Source organism: Hesperophylax consimilis, chromosome 8, assembly GCF_061612785.1.
Source record: "Hesperophylax consimilis isolate HC1 chromosome 8, BYU_Hcon_1.0, whole genome shotgun sequence".
Taxonomy (NCBI): domain Eukaryota; kingdom Metazoa; phylum Arthropoda; class Insecta; order Trichoptera; family Limnephilidae; genus Hesperophylax; species Hesperophylax consimilis.
The window spans coordinates 16,588,324-16,615,942 of record NC_142843.1 but is presented as its reverse complement, the minus strand read 5'-3'; the positions used below and the strand labels follow the sequence as shown (position 1 = coordinate 16,615,942).

The following is a 27,619-nucleotide window of genomic DNA, read 5'->3' as shown; positions in this document are numbered from 1 at the left end:
CGACAGTTAAAACACATCTATTCAGCAAGTTCTATGCCTGGAAAAATTGAGTTACTGAATGTACACTAGATGTACCTTCCATCGTTAAAATGGCAAATTAGAACGATACAATGAATTCATAATGATTGATTAGGAAAATGTCTACTTGATATTTCTCAGTTAAGGCTTAGCACACACCGCGATTAAGCGCAGCGGTTTTGGAACAGCTGAAAACGCCAAACCGCCTACCAAGACGCACTGCGGCTTGCGTTTTTCCTTAATTCTATTTCATGGTGGCACTGAAATAGAATTAAGTAAAAACGCAAGTCGTAGTGCGTGTTTGTACACGGTTTAGCGTTTTCAGCTATTCTAAAACCGCTGCTCTTAATTGCAGTGCCTGCTAATCTTTTAAAAATACTTAACAAATACTCAAAACTCACAAGAACTCATGTTATACATTTTATGTATTGTCTAAGAAGCTTTTTTATATTAACCCCACACAGGAGGCTCGGAGAAAAATAATTTCCTTCAGTATCTATGTCTTTAAGAGGGTCTTTTTAAGGAAAGGAAGTTCTGGGAAGGTAAAAGGTATGAGGGTTGGGTAGGAATCTAGGGATGCGTCGAGAGACCAGTTGGACAGTTGGAGAGGTCGAAGGGTCTCAGCAAACCAGTCTATCCCGATCACGCCAAGTAGCTTGTGGGCAGACGCATCCTGAACACACACCACCCTAAGAACCTGGCACCCCTGCTAAATCACCGGCCATAGCGAACTACTACTGGTGACTTATGGCAGAGGTGTTGGTTATCCAATCAATGATTCCCAGGACGGCGGTACGCAAACCCGCCTCCCAAATTGCCAAAAAGCTGAATATATGTAGTAATCAAAACGAGGTAAAAGATCCGCCGCGTTATGAAAGCGGGTATAGCTGGACAATATTCTTCGAAGCGGTTCCAGCCGGGATCCATTTATTGGGTCTTGCAACACCAGACACGAGAGCCAACTTCATGTAGAGACCAGAGCGCGGAAGATAGTTAGGTAATACAGCGGTCCTTCGTTATTTTTCCAAGTCTGCTTAAACTTTAACCAGGCTGCTGGCGCTGTTCCGCATATGTCGATATGCAACACGGTAATCCAACCAAACACACATTAGTCGAGAATCCAAATCATCGCCCTAAATTTGTACATCTATAATTTGCAATTACCCAATTCTTAAAATCAATTATTTATTATTTTTACATCATTGAAGAAAAAAATAATAATAATAAATTTAAACGAAACGTGAAAAATAAATTAGCAATATTTGAATAAATTTTCTCCGTGCGCTACATTTTAAATCTCTTAGTCGACAATCAGTGCAGTTTTACTTTATCACTTTAAACAATGGATGGTATCCACCGAACATCGGTAGTCTCAGTAAATCTTGACTAAAGGCTAACATGGGCAAAACATTGTTCTCAAATAACTAAGTGCAAGAAAACGGTTTTTAAGACGAAAAGTTTTTAAACACAGTAAGGAATTGGTAAATCATTGTGGATTTCACTAAATTCGGTAATGGATCTATCTATATTAGGGGGAGCAAATGATGAACGTATATTTTTTTAAATATCTTTGAATTTTAAATGTCCTTCAAAAATCATTTCACAAGTGAAAAATTAATTTTCTTACGAAAATTTAAAAGCCAGTTGTTTCAGAGAATTTGAACAATTCATCAAATTTCGAAGTCAATTTTCCGGTTTTTGAAAGTTCTATTCAAATTATTTTTATTATTTCAATTATCTGAAGCAACTGGCCCATAGTGATATATTGACAGAATTTGAATAGATCTTTCACAGAACTTCTAAATTAAGTTTTAAATTTTATGACTTGTTCAGAAATGGAAGAAGTTTTTTCGCTTCTCTCAATTATTTACCAGTTATTGTTAAGAATTCTCCAGGGGTGGCCAACTCGTTGAAGCCCAGCAAAGCTACTTTCTTGTTGAAGTTTCCCCGCAATGTGTGCTCTTGATACTTGACCATATTGTCTACGAATATTTTCATTTCCTGGGGACTGTTGGCCACGGCGAGTCTGGCCAGCTCGTGGTGGCACACGGAGAAAGCGTCATGCCATGTCTTTGGGGTGGAATGGAGCTTGTAGCATTTTTCTGCTTGTGGTTCATAGAAGTATGCTGTAATCCAAAACAATTCAAATGATAATAATTCTTGGACGCTTTGCAAAACTTCACCAGACGAGTGCTAACAGTGGTAGAAAAGAACTTAAATTTGCCGTGAAAATACTTGGGTCGTATGCTTACAATCTCTATATTTAAAATCTTAAATTTTAACCATTGTCAATAAGAACAAACTTTATAAAAAACACCACAAATACCAGGCAATAAAAGCATTCAACAATTTCACACTCGTTACAAAAAATTAATGAAACAAAAACATTTTTCAAAATGGGAAATGTTTTTTGTTTAAGAGAACCAAAAATTAAGAGATGGAAATGGATTAAGGGGAAATAAGACTCCAAAAAAATATCAGTTATGGGCGTTTACAAAGAGTTGACGACCTTCCGGTGGACGGAGCTAGAGACCGAACCATTTCGTTTACGCGGCGTGTTGGCCAAAATATCGCACAGTGTGACATGGTTTGATTTCACACGGACAAGTTTTAAAAATATAAATTTAAAATAATATTTATAATTATCATTATTGCTGGCATTAGTTGACGAATTGCATAATTTGCATGGTGTTTTGAAATTTGTGGTATCTACGTACAGTATATAATCATCTGCAGCATGTAAGGGATCCCAAATAATAATAAATCACAAATACTTTTTTGGTTATTATTATTATTTTATTTTTTTGCTATAGCAATCCCGATGAGTTGTAGGACTCATTGTAGGACGGGAGGAACTTACAATACATAGGTTAAAAGGTAATAGGTACAATTTTGTATTGGTATTTTGTTATCAAAATTACAAGTTTCAAGTACGAAACAGTAAAAAAATATAATATTTTTACTAATAAAACTTTTACAAAAAAAATAGTTTTTACAATACAGATATTTTACATCTCAGATTGTCACCATAGATATCATGTCTCCGCGATCACTGTACGAGTCAGCCCACAAACAATGTAATATTGAATGTCATTTTTTTTCTATTTACAGAATAAGGAAATCCAATTCATTTTTTTAAATCAGTATTAACCGTCTAAATACCTAATGTATCATATTATAAAATGTATATTTTATTTTTACAGTTAGTTTTAATGATTAAAATTCTAGTCTCGGCAAAACGCACCAAATCGGTGTGAGTGTCGTCGAGTGACGTCGCAAGTAACAAGAAGCTAACTAAATAACTCTTATTACTCAGTACTCAATACAGCTATTTACGCAACGGTTCCATGATAACTCAACACAGTGACAATTCAACACACCTTTAAAAAGTGATATAAAGTCATTAGAAACGATGAAAAAAAAATCTAACCTAACCTACATAACCCAGTTAATAATGTTTTTGTTTCATCACTTTCCATGACTTTATATAACTTTTTAAAGATGTGATGAATTATCATTTTGATTATTTATCCGGTCATCTTCATTACGATATTGTGTTAACGGAAGGTGCTTAACCTCTTGAGTGTCAACATAACCGTGAGGATATTGTCAAAAAATGATTTCCTTTGGATATAACTAGCTATTCTACTGTACATTCTTATGTCAAACAAGTTAAACTTCGACATGCCAACAAACAAAAAAAATCTTGGGTTTCCTTCGCTGATTCAAATGAGAAAATTACAAAAGTTTTGGCAAGGAATGATAGGTCTAGCCAGCTTACATTTATTTAAATCTTTAAGTGATCATAGTTTTGCAGGCATATTTACATTTGAAAAAATATATATGCCAACCGCATCAGAGTTCCAGCTGCCCAAAGCTAACAAAATGATGGCATCCCCAATTAGGGCACGTTGTAAGGTTGAAGGGAGTGCCAGAATCTGGAGAGGAGGGAGGTCCGGAAGTGTATAGCTTATCAGATCTGATCGCTAAATACGGGGTAAGCCATTTCAAGCAACATATCGATTTCGAACGACGATGTTTCATCTCATGGACGATACGGAGAGTATATACCACCCATCATTTATGGGTGATACTAGGAGTATCTACCACTCATCATTTATCGGAAATACTGGGAGTATCCATCATTCATCAGTTATGACGATACAGTATCTACCATTCAGCACTTATGGCGATACTGGAAGTATCCACCACTCATCATTTATGGGCGATACTGGTAGCATCTACCACTCATTTACGGGCGATACTTGCAGTACCTACCACTCTGGAACGAGCCACAAATGAACAATATTTTATTATTATTTATTTTTAAATTGGGCAAAATAAATTGACACAGATTAGTAAAAGAACGGGATTTTATTTCGCTTGGTAGCGACTTGTGGTTCTAGTGGTGAACGTGCTACAAATTTATAAGGAAAAAAATGAATGTATTTACCTCGGTCGGGAGTTTCGCATATAACGTTATATTTCGTCTTGTACTGATTGTCTTTCGTGCAGAAAAATTTTCGTTTATGTTGGCAAGTAATGTCATTGTAGGTCCCGGCCTTGCCCATGACCACGCAGAATTCCTCGCCTCCATGGTTGTTGGGTTCGTTATCAGCCCAATTTGTGAAAATCTCTGTTGCCGATGTTCCTGCGCAACAAACAGATTTACAAAAACAATCACAAAAATAATTTCTAATAACGTAATCAAAATATCTCTAATGGTTGTTGTGTGCAACATACAACGTGACGGGTTAACTTAACCCATTTATCAAGATATTGAATTGAAATAAAATGTAATTTTATTAGGAGCTGACGGGTGAATGTTGAGACCATAGGTAATAGAAACAAGGGAGAAGAGTCACGGACTATTTATACTATTACATCAGTATAAACAAGCAACCCTAAAAGTGTTGCCAAAATTACTTATTTCTTTCCTCCAAGCATAGTAAGCACTAAATTCATAGGAAATTAATTTACTGTATTTTACTTATGAGGATGAACTTGAATTTATTTACATTCATTCGTATGTTAAAAAACAGTAAGTTCTCATACTGTATACTGTTACTTAAGACAAAATTTCTATAACAAAAGGAATACGTAAAGTTAAAACCAATTTCGGCAAGATTTTTATGATCCTATTTCTTACCCTCCTTTGAATAATCCTTTTATTTCTCATTTATTTATTTCTTACTCTGCTATTTCCGTTCGAGAGGTCTAATAAAATTTCTCTGGTTTTTTAAAAGTTTCCTTCTCACCATTCAGCGTCATAAAGTCTCCTCGACGAGTGGTTAGGTCGTTCAGACCGATCCAGTAGTAATCCGTGGAGTTTTCTGGTATGAGTTTCACAAGTTGCTCGAGCTCCAGGGCGGAGGTGGGCAGGGCCAGCTCGGCACCCTCCACCAGGCACAAGTTTAGGGCGTCTGCAAAGTTCTTGGTGATGGATTGCTCCTTGTAGAACAGGTTCGTCACATTGTTGAACGTATAGTCGGGCCTAAACAAAGGCACCTCAGGTATGAATTTTATATCCTGTGGCACTGAAAAAAATTATCATTACAACATATTTTTTATGTAAATACCTGACAAGAGTCTCAACTACTCCAACCGTTTGGAGCCAGTGAGACTTGTTATGAAATATTATTTCATAAACTCAAGTAGGCTCAGGTAGGCTAATTTCGAAAGGGTAATAAATTAATTATGATTCTTGACAGGCAACACAGAGATGAGCGGTCAGGAGAAAGGGGGGGGGGCCGTGTCCTCACTCTTGTTAGAGAGCCGGCGGGACCCCGGTTCGGTAACGACAGTCGCAGGGATTATTAATTTAAAAATCGGATTACGGAATGTAACACAGTCAATCGTGAATCGATAGATTTTTACCCTGATGGGTTTGTTATTTTATATATCCAACATGATATTGGAGTTATCGAGAAAGTGCGTGATTCACATTTTAAAACCATAACGGCGACATTTTGATCAGCATGTCGGTAGATGGTAATCGACAATTAATCGGAGCCATCTCTGGGTTGACCGTGGTCGCGGATATAAATTCATCATCCTGGGCCTTGTGCAGGCAAGTTATTAATATTCTGGGCCGAGCCTTAATTAATCTCGCCGAGCAAATCTGTGGGCGGATGTCGATTGGTGCCTAACACACGAGAGGGCCAGCGCGCAACAGCAGAATATTCCGGAGGAGGGATGAGAGGCATCCGACTTGCCTCGGATCGTACCGATGCATTCCTCACCGTCATGGATTTCCCATCATCAAGAATACCTAGCCAAGTTTAGATAGTCAGAGTAGCTCATAACACGGTCGATCTCGGGTGAGTGTCTTAATTTAAATATTGATATGATCAGACAGTTAAATATATAATCAGTGTGCAATTTAAACAATTAAACTGTTTTATTTAATCATCACATCACCCTGTGACATAATAGCATGACAGCAGTGCCCACCGCCCGAGAGGTAAGTCTTTCATGATCCGAAAGGAGCTGGCAACGCGTCGGACAGACATAGCATGATAGAAATATCATGCTTTGGCGCTCTATTCATTAGAAAAGTTTGTCCGACGTGTCTTTAACTTTAAACCAAACATAATATTTGGCGCGCAACGTGGTTTGGCTCGATTTTTTCATGTTATTGTGTGTAGAGTGATTGGTAACATAATTTATATTATCTATAGTGTTATATTCATCTGTTTTGCTGAAATTAAACATAGTGCACTACCATTAAACATAATAAATGTCGTGTCGACGCGTTCTACCCTGGGAGATTACTTTTTGTTTAAACTGTGAATAAGTAGTCATGCCTTAACCTCATATATAATGTTGTATTTCTGTTATTCTGACGTTTCGAAATACTATGGATGACAAACGTTTTATTTACACTGGTATGTCAATTTGTCATCACAATAGATAATACTATGAATAACAAGTGGGTAGTGTTGTTTATTATTGGAATTAACACATAGATATTTCGGCATAGATGTGTCATTTGTCATACAATACAATGTTTATAATATGTAATATCTACATAATATCTTCATATCATAACCTATAAAATAACTGTCAAACTGGTACAAACCAAATACATCTTTCATGCAACAGAATGACATAAACAACAAGATTTCATTCATGTGTTATTTGTTTACGGTTATTTTTCAATACGTATTAAATAGACTTTCTTCGACGTATGATAGACGTATTCGGAACATTAATCTTGTATCTGCATATCAAATTCATGTAATAAAAATGTTTATTAATGGTGAATATTATATTGTTATTATGCCGTTCACGAGTAAATTGCATCGCCATTGTTCTTACGCCAGCAATTCCATAGAAGTTTTAGCATAGATGCATAATTTGTTATACACAAAAAAAAAGTGGGTGTGTCAAGCCTACGCAAGACAGAAGTGAAACTTCTAGTATTCCTCTCTCTCTATTTTCATTTCATCATCTCTATTTTCTCTCTTAGGTTAGTTTGAAAATTAGAGGTTAAATAATTCAACGACGAAGCATGGATTTGCTTTTTCTAATATTTTCTTATAGATGAATGACGTTCGATTAATGTATAGTTCCAAAAATTTTCAATTTATTCACAAGTATACAATATTACATAAATAACAATATTACAATTAAAAATTACAAAGAAATTACAATGACAATGATGTGTTCATCACCTCTATCTCGTCACTACTCATTTTTAACACTGAAATTCTGTACCAAACCGTATGAACCACAATCAATTACGTATTTCACTCGTATTACACTCACGACGCAGTATACTAACCAAGCAGCTGATGCTTGGCGTGGCGTAGTTCGCTGGTGTCTGAGAGAGAGGAAAGAAGAGAAGAGAGAGAACGTTCGTGAGCGGCTCCCCCACCTCAACAAGCGCATATGGTGAGAGAGGGACAGTGAACGGTGAGCGGTGGTGGGGGTACCCGCATTTTCGTGTCGATCCTGACTCGGTTTTACTCCGTCCACGAAAATCCATTACGCGCCTAAAGAAGTTTCACTTCAAAAATTCCATAGATACTCCAGCGTAGATGGGTAATTTGTCAACATTTCGGCGAATAATTAATTTATGAACTTCAATAGATACTTACTATACTTGGAACAACCGATTAAGATGACATACTTAACTAAATTTCATCGATTATTTTTATTGATTTAAAAAAAAAATGTATTTCTCCAAAGTTTCTAATATATTTTTTTTAAATAACGATTCAAATCAAATGTACGTTTCAAATTTAACCTCGAGTATACAGACGATTATCTCGAATTTGAATTTAATTACCACTTTTATAAAAATAATTTATATTAACATTATTTTGGTTTCAATTCAAAACTATAAATATTTCATGAATATTTTTTTTACATTTATGTTTTTCAATGCTAAAAATATTCATCGAACGTCAATACGCTTTCGATTATTTTCGAGATAATTCGAGTTTTTCATATTAGAACTTCACGTACAATTTGATAAAAATGTCGACTCCAATTGCAAATATTAACAATGCCTCTAAAGAAGACCTTACCAAGGAACTTACAACACGATCTATCGAACCAGCGTCCACCTTTCACGCGCTGCGTTCACAGGCGCGCGAGTACAATAAAACGTTAAAATCAACAGCTAGTACAGAAATGGATTCGTCAGATTCAGATTCGGAGACAGAACTAAATACTGTTAAAAACCCAACAATTATTAAACATACAAAAATTATTTATAAAGAATCATCATCCACAAATGTTACTAATTGGAACATTAAATACGACGGGAAATCGAGCGTAAGAGAATTTCTCCTACTTATTGAGGAAAAATGTAGAACCAGGAATTTTCCTCAAAATGAACTGGTGCGCGTTTTCCCTGATCTTCTGGATGGCCTGGCGTTGTTGTGGTTCAGATCCATTTACCACCCAGAATTGAAGTGGGACGAGCTGTCAAAACTTTTACTTAGCCAATTTGAAGCAAGCGACCTTCAAACCGATTTAAAAATAAAACTTTTTAACATGTCTCAACAAAAAGGAATGTCAGTACTAGAATTCACGCTAAAAATGAAAGCACTAAACAATATGCTCGAAGCAAAACTTCCCGAGCAGGAACTGCTGCGGCTAGCAATGAAGGCTTTGCTACCGATGTATTCAAATCTATTAGTGTCTAGAGACATATTTACTTTTGAGCAATTAACAACTTATGCCGGTAAATTAGAATCTTATGCATTACCGCCAGAAGAATTTGTGTCATCGTCTTCATTTTCTAAAGCATCAGATGTGCACAATAGCTCGAATAAAACGGAGAAATTTGTGCCTATTAGTAAAAATTTTAATAATAATAATAACTTTAGACGCACTGGTTATACCCAGAACACTTTTAAGCAGTCATACAACAATAAGAATAATGATAATAGGCGTAATTTCGGTCCATCAAATACAGGTAACAACTCAAATAAACCATCTTCGTCTTCTTTTAATAACGGTAATCTTAATAATCAGGGAACTTCTAAAACTTTTTATAAGACGCCTATTTGTCTTTATTGTAAGACACCGGGACATGTCGTGGCCGACTGTAGGAAAAAACCCGCAGTCGCAGGAAATTCAAAACTGGGTGCTTTTAATGGACATAAGTCAAAAAACTAGTTGGGAGTCACCTTTGTCGCGCTCCTTCCTTTGCGCAGAGGAAGCGAGAGTGGCACAGTTGGCTCCGTCTAGTTCACCAGTTCTTTTCAGTCCCATCATCTGGAACAGTGGGCCCGCTGCCACAGGAGATGGAAATTGAAAACGATGGTCGTCCTTATGCCAATGTATATATAATAAATCATTTTTACAACGCACTGTTGGACAGTGGCGCTACATTATCATGTTTGGGTGGAGATAGTCATAAGATTTTTAGCAAATTAGGAATAGAATTAGTTAAGTCCAATCTTTTTGTATCGACAGCTGACGGTACAAATCAGCCTGTCAAAGGTACAATGTCGCTGCCGGTGACGTATAAGGGAGTTACCCGGGAGGTTCTTTTCTACGTCATCCCGACATTGTCGCCTTCAATTATTCTAGGAGTTAACTTTTGGAAGGAGTTCCACATCGCACCGGAACTTTTTTCAAGATTTACTCTTCCTGTTTCGGAAGGAAATATAAATGGGTTGCGGGCTATTCGGCCAGCCTCATCCCTAACTATTGAAGAGAACAGGGAACTCTCTAAAATAGTTAAAAAAATTCGAGTCAATTTCTTTTGAAAAGAAGGGGTTAGGTCTAACACACTTAGTTAAACACAAAATAATTACAACAGGACCACCCATCAAACAGCGGTATTACCCTCTCTCACCCGCACGGCAGAATCAATTAGAAACAGAAGTTGATGAAATGCTAAAATTAGGGGTTATTCAACCTTCTCGTTCACCATGGTCCAGTCCAGTAATAATTGTAACAAAAAAAGACGGAACAGCTAGATTTTGCCTTGATTCGCGAAAAATTAATAACGTCACGGTACGTGATAGTTATCCTCTTCCCTATATTGCGCGTATCCTAGATAAACTCGGCGGTGCCAGATATGTTTCCTCGATTGACCTCTCCAAGGCATTTTGGCAAATAGCCTTAGACAAAAAATCATGCGAAAAGACAGCATTTGTTGTTCCTGGGCGGGGCCTCTTTGAGTTCACTCGCATGCCGTTTGGTTTGAAAAATGCTCCTAGCGAATTACAAAGACTAGCGGATGCATTGTTTGGACCTGATTTCGATGATAATGTTTTTTGCTATTTAGATGACCTTATATTAGTATCGGAAGACTTGAAATCACATTTAAACTTGTTAAATCGGGTGTACAAACGTCTACGAGACGCGGGTCTCACCATTAATTTAAAAAAATCGGAATTTTGTAAAGCCGAGCTTAAATACTTGGGCTATATGGTAGATTCCCAGGGACTTCGCACCGATCCAAGTAAGATTGATAGTATTAAAAATTTTCCTATACCGAAAAATGCTAAACAAATTCGGGAATTTGTTGGCCTGTGCGGTTACTTTAGACGGTTTATCAAGGGATTTTCAAGCATTGCAGCTCCTTTAACAAGTATTACTGGTTCAAAAAAGGGAATTAGTAATTTTAAATGGTCACCGGAAGCTGAATCCGCATTTATTGCACTAAAGCAAGCACTTACTTCTGCCCCAGTTTTAAGTTGTCCAGATTTTTCGAAACCCTTCGCTATACACTGTGACGCAAGCTCCGTAGGCATTGGGGGGGTATTAATTCAAACTATAGATGGACAGGAGCACCCTATTGCTTATTTTTCGAGATGCTTAAACGTTCACGAACGTAATTATGGAATAACTGAGCGTGAACTTTTAGCCGTACTAGACTCCGTTACACACTTTAGACCATACATTGAAGGAACTCATTTTACAGTTGTAACCGACCACTCAAGTCTAAAATGGTTAGGTTCTCTGTCCAACCCCAGCGGTCGTCTCGCGCGTTGGAGTTCACGTCTATCCCAATTCTCGTTTGATGTAATCCATCGTAAAGGTACTCAGCATATAGTCCCAGATGTCCTTTCGCGAATGGATCTTGCCGAAATCTCCATTATAGATTCAGAAAATATTCAAGATGAGTGGTATCAAAATATTTGGAAGGGTTGTCAAGAATTTCCCCAACGTTTTCAGAACTTCCAAATTCGGGAAAACGAACTATTTCGTCACACGAAGACTCGTTTAGCACTGTGTGAAGACACTGCGTGGAAAAAAGTAATTCCTCAAGAAAAAAGATTAGACATTTTAAGTAGTGTTCACGAGTCTATTCGATCTTGTCACCCCGGAGTTTTTAAAACTTATAAAAAAGCACAATTACGGTATTTTTGGCCAAATATGTACAGAGACTTAAACAATTTGTAAATCGCTGTACGGTCTGTAAGGCGCATAAAATCAGTACGGCCTCACCTAACGGTATTTCATCACATCCTAAAAAAGTTACACGTCCAATGCAGATGTTGTCGTTGGATTTGGTAGGTCCATTACCGAGAAGTTACTCTGGTTTTACCGTTATTTTATCCTGTGTTGATGTTTTTTCAAAGTTTACCTGGCTGTTTCCGCTGCGCAAAGGTACCGCGCGAAGCATTGTGAAAAATTTAGAAGAAAGTATCTTTCTTGTACATGGCGTACCGCGCACCATTGTTTGTGATAACGGCCGTCAGTTTGTATCCAAAGAATTTAAGGACTTATTGAATAATTATAATATACCACCTCCGTTTTATAACTCTTATTATACCCCTCAAAACAATGTGGTAGAGAGATATAACCAAACTTTGGGCACCGCATTATCGATATTAGTTGAATCAGACCACCGTAATTGGTCAAAATTTTTACCACAAATACAATCAGCTATGAACAATTCCGTAAATTGCGCTACGGGTTTTACACCTTATTTTCTAATGCATGGTCGGGAGCAAATATTAGACGGTGATTTGCATCGTAACCCTATAGCTGATATTGAATCTAATTCACAAAATTGTACTAGTCAGAGAATCTACGCACAAAGATTAGAAGAACTGTCATCAGTTTATGAGCAAGTCTCAGATGCTTTACTAAAAGCTTACCAAAAAGGAGCAAGCCATTATAACCTGCGGAGAAAACATGTTAGTTTTCAAGTCGGAGACAGAGTTTGGCGTAGAAATTTCGTCCAATCAAACGCTTTAAATTACTTTGCACAAAAACTAGCCCCTCGCTTTGTACAAAATGTTGTTGTAAAGAAAAAATCAGACCTAATTTATACATTAGCTGACATGAATGGGAAAGTTACCGGTGATTTCCATATAAAAGATATTGTAAAATCGGACAATGTCCCGGTATAGTCCTATATTCTTAAGTACTTTGAAGGATCTGGCCATCCCTATAAAGTGCTGTAAATAAAATATTGTTTAATGCTTGGGAGTTTCAACCCGGCCTGATCAACCGAGTTGAAGCAACCCGACATTGACAATCTATGATTAAATCAAAAAACGAGTAGTAATTGTTTCTCACAATTTTTATTTAACTCTAGTGATAATGCTCGAGTTCATTATTTTCCGTGTTTATTGAAATAATCGTTATATTAAGCTTTAATATGTTAAAGAACAATTCAGCAGAACAGATGAATAAAATTATGTTATGTATTTGGTTATATTGTCTGGAAATGCATGGTGATACTTGTCCACTATCCCCTTGTATTTCAAGCACAATTTTATGAACAATGTTCATATTTCGTTAATATTATTATTCTATGTACTTTCAATATGTATACCATCCCAGTACCTCTTGGTACTCTGAGTACTTGGAAAATTTAAATACTCATCTACGCAAAAGTTGGGTAAAATATTAATCTTGTTTTGCTATCTAGCTAAACTAAGTATAAATTGCTTGAAAATTCTTCTCGTATAGTGCAATGTTTAATTATAAGAACTGATTACAAATATATACTTATTATATAAGATATGTCCATCACATATGGGACTCATACAAAAATAACACCATTCAAAACAATGGTTGTATACTTTACTAATTACACCATTCATAAAAATGGCGGTATACCTCTACTAATTGCACCATATCCATAGGAATGGTTGATGACGTTTTCAATTTATTAAACCACCTTACACACCTGTGAGAGTGTAAAGGTTATAGTTTTCTCAAATAAGATAAAACTTTCTTGCGATGATGTTTTGCTCTTAAATTTATAACTTCCCTTCGTGAACTCACCTGAGCGACCAAATTAGGTAGATTAGTTACAACTCTCCGGAGTGAACATTTTTCCATCTCCTAAGATGTACATTCAGTGCGTAAAATCAGTGAAAAGTGAGGGCTGGTTTTCCACCCTAAAGTGTTGCCTATTGTGGCTATATAAACCCTATTTTAGGGACAGTGTTGCCAAAGTGCATGTTGTAATATTCGGATGATGTGAGAAGGAGATATAAATATATATAAATTGTAATTTTGTAGTAATAATATATGAATTTTTAATTTAAGTTTATCTGCTTTATTGTAGATGTAACGTCAACGGCAGTTCTTGACGATAAGTTAGTTTTTCAACACCCAGCTTCATCAATGCTGTGGGTGCTTGTGGACCCCGTTTACGTAACATTATTTAGATATTGTTAATTTTAGGATATTTAAGTTAAAGTTTTCTATATTTAAGTGTAGTTGCTATGGTTTTTGTAAATTTTCAGATCGGAGAATGGTTGCTTCGCAAGCCCAGCCATCCTGCCTTACGCAGGATGGGTGCGATTGGAGTTGCGGCACACCCATTCGGTATAACTTATTAATTTTATTCTATTTTGTAGTTTTATAACAATTGTTTGAGTTACCTTCTTCTTTTTAGTACCGGGATCGACATAGGTTTTTATAATTCAGGTTTGTAGGTAAATTAATGTTTGGGGGCAAACATTTGTGTGGTGACGGGGGTAATGTTATGAAATATTATTTCATAAACTCAAGTAGGCTCAGGTAGGCTAATTTCGAAAGGGTAATAAATTAATTATGATTCTTGACAGGCAACACAGAGATGAGCGGTCAGGAGAAAGGGGGGGGGGCCGTGTCCTCACTCTTGTTAGAGAGCCGGCGGGACCCCGGTTCGGTAACGACAGTCGCAGGGATTATTAATTTAAAAACCGGATTACGGAATGTAACACAGTCAATCGTGAATCGATAGATTTTTACCCTGATGGGTTTGTTATTTTATATATCCAACATGATATTGGAGTTATCGAGAAAGTGCGTGATTCACATTTTAAAACCATAACGGCGACATTTTGATCAGCATGTCGGTAGATGGTAATCGACAATTAATCGGAGCCATCTCTGGGTTGACCGTGGTCGCGGATATAAATTCATCATCCTGGGCCTTGTGCAGGCAAGTTATTAATATTCTGGGCCGAGCCTTAATTAATCTCGCCGAGCAAATCTGTGGGCGGATGTCGATTGGTGCCTAACACACGAGAGGGCCAGCGCGCAACAGCAGAATATTCCGGAGGAGGGATGAGAGGCATCCGACTTGCCTCGGATCGTACCGATGCATTCCTCACCGTCATGGATTTCCCATCATCAAGAATACCTAGCCAAGTTTAGATAGTCAGAGTAGCTCATAACACGGTCGATCTCGGGTGAGTGTCTTAATTTAAATATTGATATGATCAGACAGTTAAATATATAATCAGTGTGCAATTTAAACAATTAAACTGTTTTATTTAATCATCACATCACCCTGTGACATAATAGCATGACAGCAGTGCCCACCGCCCGAGAGGTAAGTCTTTCATGATCCGAAAGGAGCTGGCGACGCGTCGGACAGACATAGCATGATAGAAATATCATGCTTTGGCGCTCTATTCATTAGAAAAGTTTGTCCGACGTGTCTTTAACTTTAAACCAAACATAATAGACTATAGGATATGTGGCGTGTATATATATATATACACAGACACGCCACGCCACTGATGACGGATTTACCCACTCTTGCATCAGGAACATTAAGGCAGTCGAAAAGGAAACACCTATGCAGCGTTTCTAGACAGCCCGGCGACCTCTTCTTGAACGTCTGGAACATTGCTACCTTTACAAGACGTATGCTGTTCTATATAAACAGTGTTTATTTATACGCTCAGTCAGCTAGTAGCTAGTGTACAGTATGGAAACTGGGAGATGCGCCAAGCTGTGTAATCACTTCGTCGGCCTGCGCCCCTTGTATTTTGGCCCTGCGACATCTTCGCCGGCCTACGCTTTGGCCTCGTGACATCTTCTCCGGCCTCCCCACCCTCTCTGCGAGCCATGACATGGTCATAACCACCAGTGAAGAATTTCACCGCTCATTCCGGTCTCCGCTTCTACACCGTAGAGCTACCGACTTCATCGCCGTGACTACACGCCGTGACTACACGCCACCACCGTCCATCTCCGCCTTGTGTAGAGCATCGGCCTGGAGGATTCCCTACCGATCATCTACGCTAGAGCGTTGAGCACGGATTCACATCCCACCGTGATTTGACTTACATGCATCCCATCGAGATACACACCAACTACTAAAACACTGCCTTTAATTGTCAGAAATTTACCACTACTACACCACTGGCTATTCTATTTGGACGCTGTGTACTCTGACTACTCAATAAAGTCGCTGCAGTGATACCCCACTCATCTTTCTAATAAATATAGAGCATTCTCTAAGGATTTGAAATCAATTAAATTTCTGCAAAGGAAGCCAAGCATCTTCAAACCCTTATAGGTTTTCGTTCAACGAATATCACAACCAAGTCACGAATTTGTGATAATTGTATTAATTTAATATTATCTAATGTATATTCATGCAAGCTATTTTAATGAAAAATATAATGGTAAATCGTATTACTTGACATTTATGAATGTAACAAAATAAAGCATATTGTTCACACCATTGATGAAGTTAATCTAAGTTAGTCTGTAAAATTTGGCAATCGATTTATATATATTTTAGGTCGTCTATTATAGACTATAGCCTCAGATACTGCAGAGGGAAGGCATTCAGTTGGTCGCCCCAGACCAAACTGAGGAAAACTGCTATAGAGGCTATGCGTGGAGAGTTCTGGACTGAAGCTTTTAAAAAAGATTGATCGACGAAGAAAAGATTGTAGCCTTCATAGAACCCTAGCAAAGCTGCCGAAAAATATAACATTAATGTTCCATAATCTTCAAATCCCTTAATAAAAATATATCACAGGATGGGACTCTTAGATGCTTTTGGAAGCCATGGATCCAAACCGAAATAGGAAGAGGCAAAAAAATCATTTTAATTAAGGGCTTCCTCGATTGCTCGAGCAATAGCAATCGTCCGGTGAGTGAAGGTACCAGAATCTTTTCCATTTTTTATTACTTTATAATTATAGTCTCTCTGAAAAGTGTACATATATTAGGAAGAAAATCAAGGAGATGAAAGGTACTTTTTCCCATTAATCACTTTCATTTTCAATCAATCACTTCTCTAATTCTAGGCTCAGAAAAGATATTGTCTAGTGAGTCGGGTAGCGCACATAATTTGTTAATAACCATTGATGTCAATAAACGAACGGGTTACCGGAAATAATTAAATAAAAAATAATTAATATTTGTTCAGAAGAACGGGAATATAATTCCGAAAGTCTTAACGCAAAGTATAATATCTTCCTCAGCGTCCGTTGCAAGACTTCACAATATTCATAACTCATAATTGTAAGATATAGGTTATATAAACAGTAATAAGACATCTCAGAAACCGATGATTAGCAAGTGATGCATAGCGCAGAGGACATAATTATTATGCGTTCATAACTAAAAAACTGATATGAAATTTTATTTGCGGAATTTCCCAATGAAGTTTTATATTATTGGATATTCAAAGTTCTTGGATTTTTAGATTAAAATAATAAGTTCTCTTTTATTTTACCCGCGCATTTTTTTTCGAAATAACGTTCATTACTAATATGCCAGTCAAAAATACATAGACACACTGCATAAAGCTCAGAAAACCTTAAAAAAAGTAATACTTAATGTACCAATACTAACACCCACTTCAACCATATCAAAAAAATTCCCAGTGTTTAAGATTCAAAAATTATATTCAAAACAAATACTTACTTTCCTTTACAAGAACCTAAACACATTAAAAACTTCACAAACTTCTCGCAATACCAGAACAAGACATGCACACCAACTACTAATACCAAAAACCAACACATCCTTTGGACAAAAACACTACAGATTCCAGGCTATAAAACTATACAATTCACTTCCAACACAATATAAAACATCTAATCTTACAGAATACAAAAAACACATATAGAACTGGCTACAATCTTTTTAATATTTTATATTTTATATTTCACTTTTTTTTTGTTATAACTATGGAAAAATCGATTTTATATTTTAATTTTTATTGTTTCTCTGTGTAACCAACTCTACTGTATTGTTTTAGTATTATATAACTTTACAATTGAAAAAGTCCTCCCCAACACAGGTGAACTCCTAGCGTGGAGGACAATATACTATACCATTGTAATACAAATATATTTAAGAATAAATAAAAAATAAAAAAAATGACGTCATATTCATAACACGTAACTCTAACCTGAAAATTAATTTGAAATCTGTCGAATTTGACAGTTTTATCATTTTTCAAATAATATATTTTCCCTCGAGTAATCTACTTGTCAAAATGTCTGATTTGCTTTGTTTTATTAGAGTAAAATGGATTTTTAGGTGCATGCCAAAATGGAACATTTATTCGCTCATTGAAGAAAATAGTTTAAGGAAGTGCCTACCGCAAAGTCATTCTTATATGTTAATAAATGTATGCAATACAAATAAAATTGGTCTGCCTTACTAAAGTCTTCCCCGATACTTAAATAATATCATAATGTTTTTCTTTCTAATAGATAATGCTCAAATTATATTTTTAGTTAGTTTTTGCGTACAAAAATACAAAAGTACAAAAATATTTGTCGTGGAAAAAAATACAGTATCTCGCTAGCGAGGTCAAGAGTTCATCTTATGTCATATTTATTATGTGGTGATTACTTCTTCCAATTTTTCAGATTAAATGTTTTCTAAAGAGAATGTAAATGTACACCAAGAAAAATGTATTCCTTGAGAGTCTCAAGGAATACACCGTGTTTTTACTTAACGCGGCAGAAGGCTTTTCGAATAAGGAAAATGTGCATTCGTGTGGCGTGATGCATGACATCGTAATTTATTTTAATCATTAAATTTAAAACTACTTTTCAATTACTGTGTAACACGGTGATAATACGATTTTGGCAGACAAGTGTTAGGGCTATACAAAAAAAGTTTATTTATAATTTTTTTTAATTCCAATCATTTGAGCTTTGAAATGAATTTGTTTGAAAAATTACAAAAAAAGTACTATCCACAAAAATATTTCAATGCGTTTTGCTTAAAGCTCTCTTCATCGTCCTTGATGTGATTTTTCACGAAAACAGCGCTATATAAATTAGCCAAATATAGTAGACATTAATTATTAACAATACGATGACAGCAAGTTAAATTCATCTACTTGTATAACAGTGGCTTGTGTAACTCATATTATGATATTTGACATTGGCATACTTTTACAGTTTTAAAGCAATTATTTTTCAAGTTAACAAAAAGCTAGTTTTAATTTAATCAATAATAGTAATTTCGAATTACAATAAACTTCAATGCACATTCTTTAAACATCAACACTTGCATTATTTGATATTTGAGTGGAATGAAGTATCCGAGTAAAAGTCATGGCAATGTCAGTGTTATATCCGTAGGTAAATTAATTACTCCACATGTTATTTACTACAAATAATCTGATCGAAATTTTGTACTTAAATTACCGTGCCTCTCAAAAGAGAATTTAAGTATTGAGCCTAGACTTTTTCCGATTCATATATTTCAATCGTTATGCCCTTTTACTGGAGGGCTAAGCAGATAAAAAGTGTGTATTTACCTGCGAATGGCAGTGACAATCCAATCAGAAAAACACTCGATAAAATAAACAACATTTCGAGTCACCGGGCAACACGTTTTTCCAACGGGGATAGCGGTTTGCAACTGCTGACTACTTACTGATTACTAGCAATGTTCATGAAACGGCAACCGGTTTGTTGAAGAAGGCAGGGCGGCATTCCAAATAATCACTAATTTTAATAAGGAAAAATTTATTATTAATTATTATTTTTTACCCAAATAGTTTTGTTTTCACAAAATAAACTATTTTAAATACGATAATTTTTGTATTATTTAAGTGATTATTGCACTCAATATGACTCTAGTCGCCAAACATATTTGTCTTCCTACTAACCACCACGGACTAGGATTTCTGAATTCTAAGCTTTAACCACAAAGTACAAAAACTGACTTTTTAGTTACTTAAATCTTGGGATTTGTTTGGTTTTTTTTTGGTTTGGAATTTCCATGTCAACAGTACTTGCAACGGGACTCAGTACTCAGACTCTTATACTATGAATAAATAAAAAAAACAAGTTAGATATTGCACAAAACTCTCGTTTGGGGTAAGTTTATTACCCACCTTCAGAACTACTGAGTATGTGTCATAAAAAACAACTTAGATATCGCACAAAACTCTCGTTTGGGGTAAGTTTATTACCCTCCTTCAGAACTACTGAGTATGTGTAGTAAAAAACAACTTAGATATCGCACAAAACTCTCGTTTGGGTTAAGTTTATTACCCTCCTTCAGAACGGAGTGTTAAAACATACTTCCATTGGACGTTTTACACAGTTTTATTTGTTTTTGTAGATTATCTCTATTGAGATGCAGCGCTGAGAAAAAATCGCAGTACGCTCTGAAAATTATAAAAAACACATCTGGTTCTGTTAAAACTGAAAATTTATTGATTGTTTCTTTAAATGCTACAACTTATAGATTCTGCTGTATTTTAAATCGGTTTTTAATAAATATTTTCACAGCAGTCGCTTGCGTCTATTAATTATAAACGTTTTAATTTTTATAGAAGCGCGCTCACTCATCATTCGTATTTCTATATATATATAGAAATTTACTACATACTTTCGAACCATCTGCAGTAATCTCATTCTTCTTTTTGAACGTTTATAACGGAACCTTAAGGCGAAGCTTAATGCTAAATCACTATTTTGATTAATCTTTATAACGAATTGGTGTACATTATGAATACCAAAAAATATGTTTTAGATAATTTGAAGGTTATACTATCGCTTCGCTTGAGTAGAATACAAATAAATAACTCAATAAAAAATATAAATATAAACTACTAAAAAAACAATTTTTCAATAGCGATAGTATGAACGCGTAAAGGAAACAATTAAAAAAATACAGTATTATATTTCAGATTGTCTGTGACAGTTTCATTTGATTGACTTTTTTGCTTTCTTGTAAAATTATTTACAAAATAAATAAAAACCACTTTTTTGCTTCAAATCGAACGTTTCTAGACTACATTTGTCAAGCGATTTTAATGCCTATTACCTACAATATAAGGTAAACCACGAATATACATATTTTTGGCGTATAGCTTCCTCTTAAAGCGGTGAATGGTGTAATAAGTTTAGTGTCACATCGTCACATGACGTCACATATCGTCGATCTCCCTTTACGATAACGTCCCGCGCAGCTCCGATGACGTCATATCCCGTTCAGAGCGATAAGACAATAAGTTAACCATTAAATATGTTTAAAAGATTCTTTAATAAACTTATAAATAATCATAAGATACTTATATATGTACAATAAATCGTAATCGATGTTCGTTCGTTCATATTCGTAATGAAAAATTTGCGGTTTAATAGTAGTTTAAAATCACAACCATCAAATCTACACGAACCTCGGGCTGGAATGACAATAACTAAGTGATTTTGTGCTGATTCACACCCATTTTAAAAGTTTAAAAACATTAATCTTTCAATTCCCATACGAACGTACCAACCTTAATTTTTTTACAATAGTTGTAAAAGTTGTTGGTTTTTAAGTTAGAGCAGGTTCACATTAGGTCGGACCGATACATTTATCTGGCCGATAAATGTGTTGGACGTATATTAGCGTTTGCATTTAAAAAGCACCGTTCACATTAGTGGGATCCCATAAAACTGTCGGCGACGACACATTTACCGGACGCTTTGTCACGATTTATTGGGTCGGATAGTCGGGAGCCAACTCACAACTGGCATCGTGACAGCCGGCCAACAATAAAAGTATCGGCCCAATATAGTGAGAACTGCCGGAGCCGACAACCGACCAACGATAAAAGTGTCGGTCCGACCTAATGTGAACTAGTCGGTCCGACCTAATGTGAACTAGTCGGTGATCATTGTAAAAAAAATAATTAGAATTACTCGTCCCTTATTAGTAAACGAAATCTTTTTTCGGGTTAATCTATTTCGTGAGTACATATTTCTATTTTCAAACAAAGTGTAGGTATATTGAATTATTAGTTATTTTTTTTATTTATTTTTTTTAATTTAATATTTGTATGTTTTTTACAATAAATATTCAAAATTATTAATTATTATTAATATTCAAAATTACATTTTCAAAATTTAGACAAGCGAAAAGGTAGTAACTTTCTTATAATATCCAATATCAGTATCGAGTAGGTAGTTTTCGTTAACACCTGTCAAAATATCCCCCAATCTTTAGTTTAAATTTAAGTCATTTAAAGTGTAAAAAAAAAAACTTTAATAGTGAATAATCAAAGTTTAATGCATAAAAGAGTGAATTTCAAATAAACAATAATATAAACTCAAAAACTTTACTCAACAAACCTAACCTTTAAAACCTAATTTGTCAACACCATTGTTTCAGTTTAAAATAGTGCAAAAACAAAAAAACAAAAACAAAAAAAAACAACAGTAGAAATGAACTAAACAGTGTTTCCCTGATAAATTCAACATAAATAAAATAAAATAACAATTATAAAGTTTATCTAACTACCTAAAACTGATCAAGAACATTATCTAGTGTCAAATAGTGTTTCATATATTAAATAGACGCAAAAAGTGATTCTCAAGGCAAATCCATGTGATCTTAAATTATAATCTGATACATTCAACTACAATATAAAAAATCGACACTTAAAAAAAAAAAATCATAAATCATTCGTTATAATTTAAATAATTATTTATAATTTGTCGTACTACGCCATCTATCGACAAATGGACCAAGCGAAACCAGTCATCTACCGAGCAATATCTTTCAAAAACTAGAAGTAAACCAATAGATGTCACTACAGTGTTAATTTAATAAAAATATAATTATGGAGGAATTAATAGAAAACATAAGAATCGATATTAATAAAATAACAACTGTAAAAGACTCGAAATTAAAACAAAGTTTGGAAAACAATATTAAAAAGCTGGAAGAAGCAATAAAATGTGAACAATTAAAACTACAAAATAAAATAATTCAATTGCAAGACAAATTAATTGAACGTAACGATCTACTGGTAGAAAAAATCGAAAAAATTATAGATAAAAATACTAAAGAACCATCCTATGCCCAGATGACCAAAGAAAAAAAACATTGGACAAACGAACCTAATTATGCCATTCTTATATCGGCAGAAGACAAAAAAAACTTCGGAAGAAATTGAAAAATGCATTTCTGAATCCATATCAGCCTCAAAATTAGGGATTGGAATAAACAGCTTAAAAAAAACAACAAAAAATCGGATTTTTTTTTTTTTTTTTTTTATAGTGAATACCTCACAAGAGTCCCAACTGCTCCCGTCTGGAGCCAGTGAGACTATGGCATCCCCAATTGGGGGATGTTGTGAGGCTGAAGGTAAGTGGGGATGGGAAAGAGGAAGGTGGGGAAGTACCTGGCTATTCAGATCTAGTCACTAAACACGGCTAAAGCCATTTGGAGCAACGTTTCAATTCTGAATGGTGGTCTTACACCAGGGCGATACTGGTAGTATCTTCCACTCTGGAACGTGCCGCAAATATACTATATATTATTTTAATTAATTAATTGTGAAATAACACAAATTAATCAAATAAAATTTATTTGCGCACGCCGGGTTCGAACCCGCGACCTTCGGAATGGCAGTCCAATGCGTTACCACTGGACTATGCCGGCCGTCATAGTCCAGTGGTAATTTTGATTACTTGTCCGAAGAAAACGGACGCCGAAACATTAAGAGACGAAATTAATAAAACTGAATTTGGCATAATCGCCAAAAATATTGAAAAAAAGAAACCATGCATGATAATTAAAGGCGTGAGTGCTGAATACAACGAAGAATGCGAAGAAAATTTCATGAATGACATTATTAGTCAAAATCAAGATATCAAAAATTTGAATCAAATTAAGGTGATGAAATTTAAAAAAAACAAGAAGAGTGACAAACTGTGTAATGTTATTATCGAAACAAGTGCCCAAATTCGTAAAGAACTAATTGAGAAACAGCGAATAAATATAGGCTTCATAAGAGCCCATATCGAGGACTGCAACCCACTGATGCATTGTTACCATTGTCTTGGTTTTGGACACACCTCTATCAAATGCCTTAACAAAATAAATAAACCAAGATGCATGTATTGCAGCGAAGAACATACATTCAAGGATTGCGTGAAAAAGGACAAAACCCCAAAGTGTTTCAACTGTACCAAAACAAATACGATATACAAAACAAATGTAACTACGGACCATAAAGCAAATGATGTTAAATGTACCTACCGAAAAAGAATGATGAATATGGAAATTCAAAAAATTGAATACCAGTAATAAGAAAAAAAAAAAAATAACATCAATTAATACATTCGACAAAATGGATGACTTTATTAACATACAACTGGAAAACAACTTCAAAATCAGTGAATTCAAGAGTCATAGTGCAAAAGAGTGTAACGATATCATCACAGACAAATTCCTTGGTATAGAAATAATCCACCTTAATATACGTAGCCTTCAAAAAAACATTGAAGAATTTATTCTCAATATAAATAATCTTCAAGTAAAGCCGGGAGTCATTGTGTTAACGGAAACGTTCACAAATAGTGACTCACCACATTACAATCTACACGAATATACTTACATACAAACAAACACAAATATTAATAAAAATAGTGGAATAGTGGTATGGGTACATAACAAATTTAACATTGTAACATTTTTGGAACACAATATGGACTCAACAAACTGCATAGAAATTCAACTTAGCAACAACAAAACGAATTATTCTTTAATAGCAATATACAGAACCCATGAATCTAATGCTAACGTATTTATTGAACAAATACGGCATATAATATCAAAATTCAAAAATAAGAAATGCATAATAACGGGAGATTTCAATATCAACATTAACAAAAATAATGATAGTAAAATTAAACATGAATACTTAAATTGTATGACTGAAAATAATTTTAAATCGTGTACTAATGAAAACACGCGTGAAATTCAAGGTCAAAAACCATCCTGTCTAGATCATTTCTGGACAAATATTAACTTAAAGGATCTTCATAAAATTAAAACCATTGTATGGAAAAATAACATTACAGACCATCATACATGTATATTTTTGTACGAAGATGGAAAAGTAATTCACACAAAAAACATGTCAATAAAAAAATCATATACCAAATTAAACATAGAGAAATTAATTGAAAATTTGAAAACGGAAAATTGGAAACAAGTAATCGACTGTCAAGAGGTTGAATCATGCTCAAATAACTTTGAAAACATTTTAGCGACACATATAGAAAATTCTAAAACGGAAATTCCAAATCGAAATTTAGCTAAAAATAAATTCTTGAAACCGTGGATCACACAGGGATTATTAAATTCAATTAGAGAAAAAAGTAAACTTTACAAAAAAACAGTTAATTTCCCAAATGACAAAGAACTGGATTGCAAATACAAAAAATACAAAAATAAGCTGACACGCATAATTAAAATCAGTAAAGATGAGTATTATAAACATAAAATAATAAACTCCGAAAATAACCCAAAAATAATCTGGAAAACAATTAATTGTGCAATAGAAAATGATAAAAAAATAAACCAATCAATGAAATTGAAGATGAAAATAAAGTAAAAATAAACGCTAGTGTAAATCCAAAAAGATGGGCAAATGTATTCAACTCCTTCTTCGCAAAAGTTGGGCAAAACCTCGCCAAAAAAATTAACGTGACAAAAGGATCAACTACAAAACCAATTATTGAAGATATACAAAATATAAACTCATTGTCCCGATTTAAAATGATAAGTGAAGTAGATATTTTAAAAATAATTGAAAATATGAACGGAGGTTCGTCGCCAGGATATGATAATATAACGATCCAAATTCTAAAATCTATTAAAAACTATGTGATTAAACCATTAACTCACCTGATAAATCTGAGCCTTAAAAAAGGAATATTTCCATCAAATTATAAGAAAACAATTATCTCACCTATATTTAAAAGTGGAAACACCCTTAATGTTACCAACTATCGACCAATTTCTCTTATCTCTAATATTGGAAAAATATTCGAAAAAATTGTTAAATCTCAACTCATGGAATTTATTGAAAACAACAAAATACTTCACAATAACCAATATGGATTCCGAAAAGCGCGCAGCACACAAGATGCAATTGCAAACGTTACTTCACGCATATACGAAAACCTAGATAAGAGTAAAAAATGTTTAGGCATTTTCATAGACCTAAGAAAAGCATTTGACAGCATATCTCACTTAAAACTTATGAAAAAATTAGATAATCTGAACATTAAGGAGAATGTTGCAAATTGGATAAAAAGCTACTTAAAGAATCGACCACAGTACGTCAAAATAAACAATATATACAGCGATGAAGAGACATCTGAATATGGAATCCCACAAGGAACGGTACTGGGTCCATTACTATTTATCTTATATGTAAACGGGATATTCTCACAGTCAATTCTAGGTAGTATAACCTCATACGCGGACGATACAGTACTCATTGAAAGTGATAATACATGGGAAGGAGTAAAACAAAAAGCAACAGAAGACATAAATCTACTCAAATACTGGTTTGACATAAACCTACTATCCCTAAATAGCGAAAAAACCCATGTATTGCCATTCGCAATAAAATCAAACGATATTCCACAAAATTTTGACATAATTATACACGACAACTTTGAAGAACATAATACAAATCACTGTACAATAAATTGTGCCACACTAAAAATTACAAATAAAATTAAATACTTAGGAATAATAATGGACAAAAACCTTAACTGGAAAGATCAAATTAACCTTACCATTAACAAAATAAGGAAATTAATTTATATTTTTCTGAAACTGCGTAACTTTCTATCATTGGAAAATTTAACTTCAGTCTACTACGCATTAGTACAATCGAATCTCCAATACAGTGTAACCAGTTGGGGATCCGCATACAAAACTAATCTCCTACCTATTGAAATTATACAACGTCTGATTGTTAAAATAATATTGAAAAAACCGAGAGATTATCCAACTCAACTTTTATTTGAAGAATTTAAAGTACCAAAATTTAACGATCTTATCCGAAAAAACATAATAATTCAAATAATAAAAGAAAAACAAAATCACAATTTTTCAACTGAAAGATGTACTCGTCAAAAACATATATTTCCAATACATAAATGTAACACCTCATTTGCACAACATCATTACACATTTCTAGGCAAAAAATACTTTAATAACCTACCTGATAATATCAGAAAAATCGAAGACGACAAAACCCTACTCAAAGCGATCAAAGATCATTTCAATGTAAAAAATCAAAATAACGAAATTCGCCAATTAAATAATGTAACGTCATAAATCGTTAAATTGTACATTGTTGATATACACTTATAATTTTAATATTCTTAACTCCTTAAATTATTAATAAGGATACTTATATAAATAATGTTCATCTCGTTACTCAGCATCTCTTTTAAACACAAGCGTCTGCTTCCATAAAGGAGAAACATCAAAAAATTCAAAAAAAATTGTGAAAACTAATTTTTATATATCATTATTGTTAATATATATTACACTTACCTTTTTTATTAAATAAAAAAAAAAATATATACAATTTATACATATTATACAGTGTTATAAAGGTAAATAATAATTGCTTTTCCTCACCATAAAGAGA

The 27,619-nt window shown here is 34.5% G+C and overlaps 1 protein-coding gene across 1 annotated transcript in view; it reads right to left on the bottom strand.

Annotated features, from left to right (window-relative positions):
* Positions 1-19,592, bottom strand: part of LOC149421634 (macrophage mannose receptor 1-like) — a 90,535-nt gene extending 70,943 nt beyond the window's left edge. Inside the window, exons 1-4 of the mRNA XM_089634305.1 lie at positions 19,472-19,592; positions 5,277-5,555; positions 4,472-4,669; positions 1,890-2,144 (exon numbers count right to left, since the gene is read on the bottom strand). Coding sequence (XP_089490431.1) covers positions 1,890-2,144; positions 4,472-4,669; positions 5,277-5,555; positions 19,472-19,526 — 787 coding nt within the window. The 5' untranslated portion in view covers positions 19,527-19,592. The remainder of the gene's footprint in view (positions 1-1,889; positions 2,145-4,471; positions 4,670-5,276; positions 5,556-19,471) is intronic.
* Between the last annotated feature and the right edge of the window lie 8,027 nt (positions 19,593-27,619).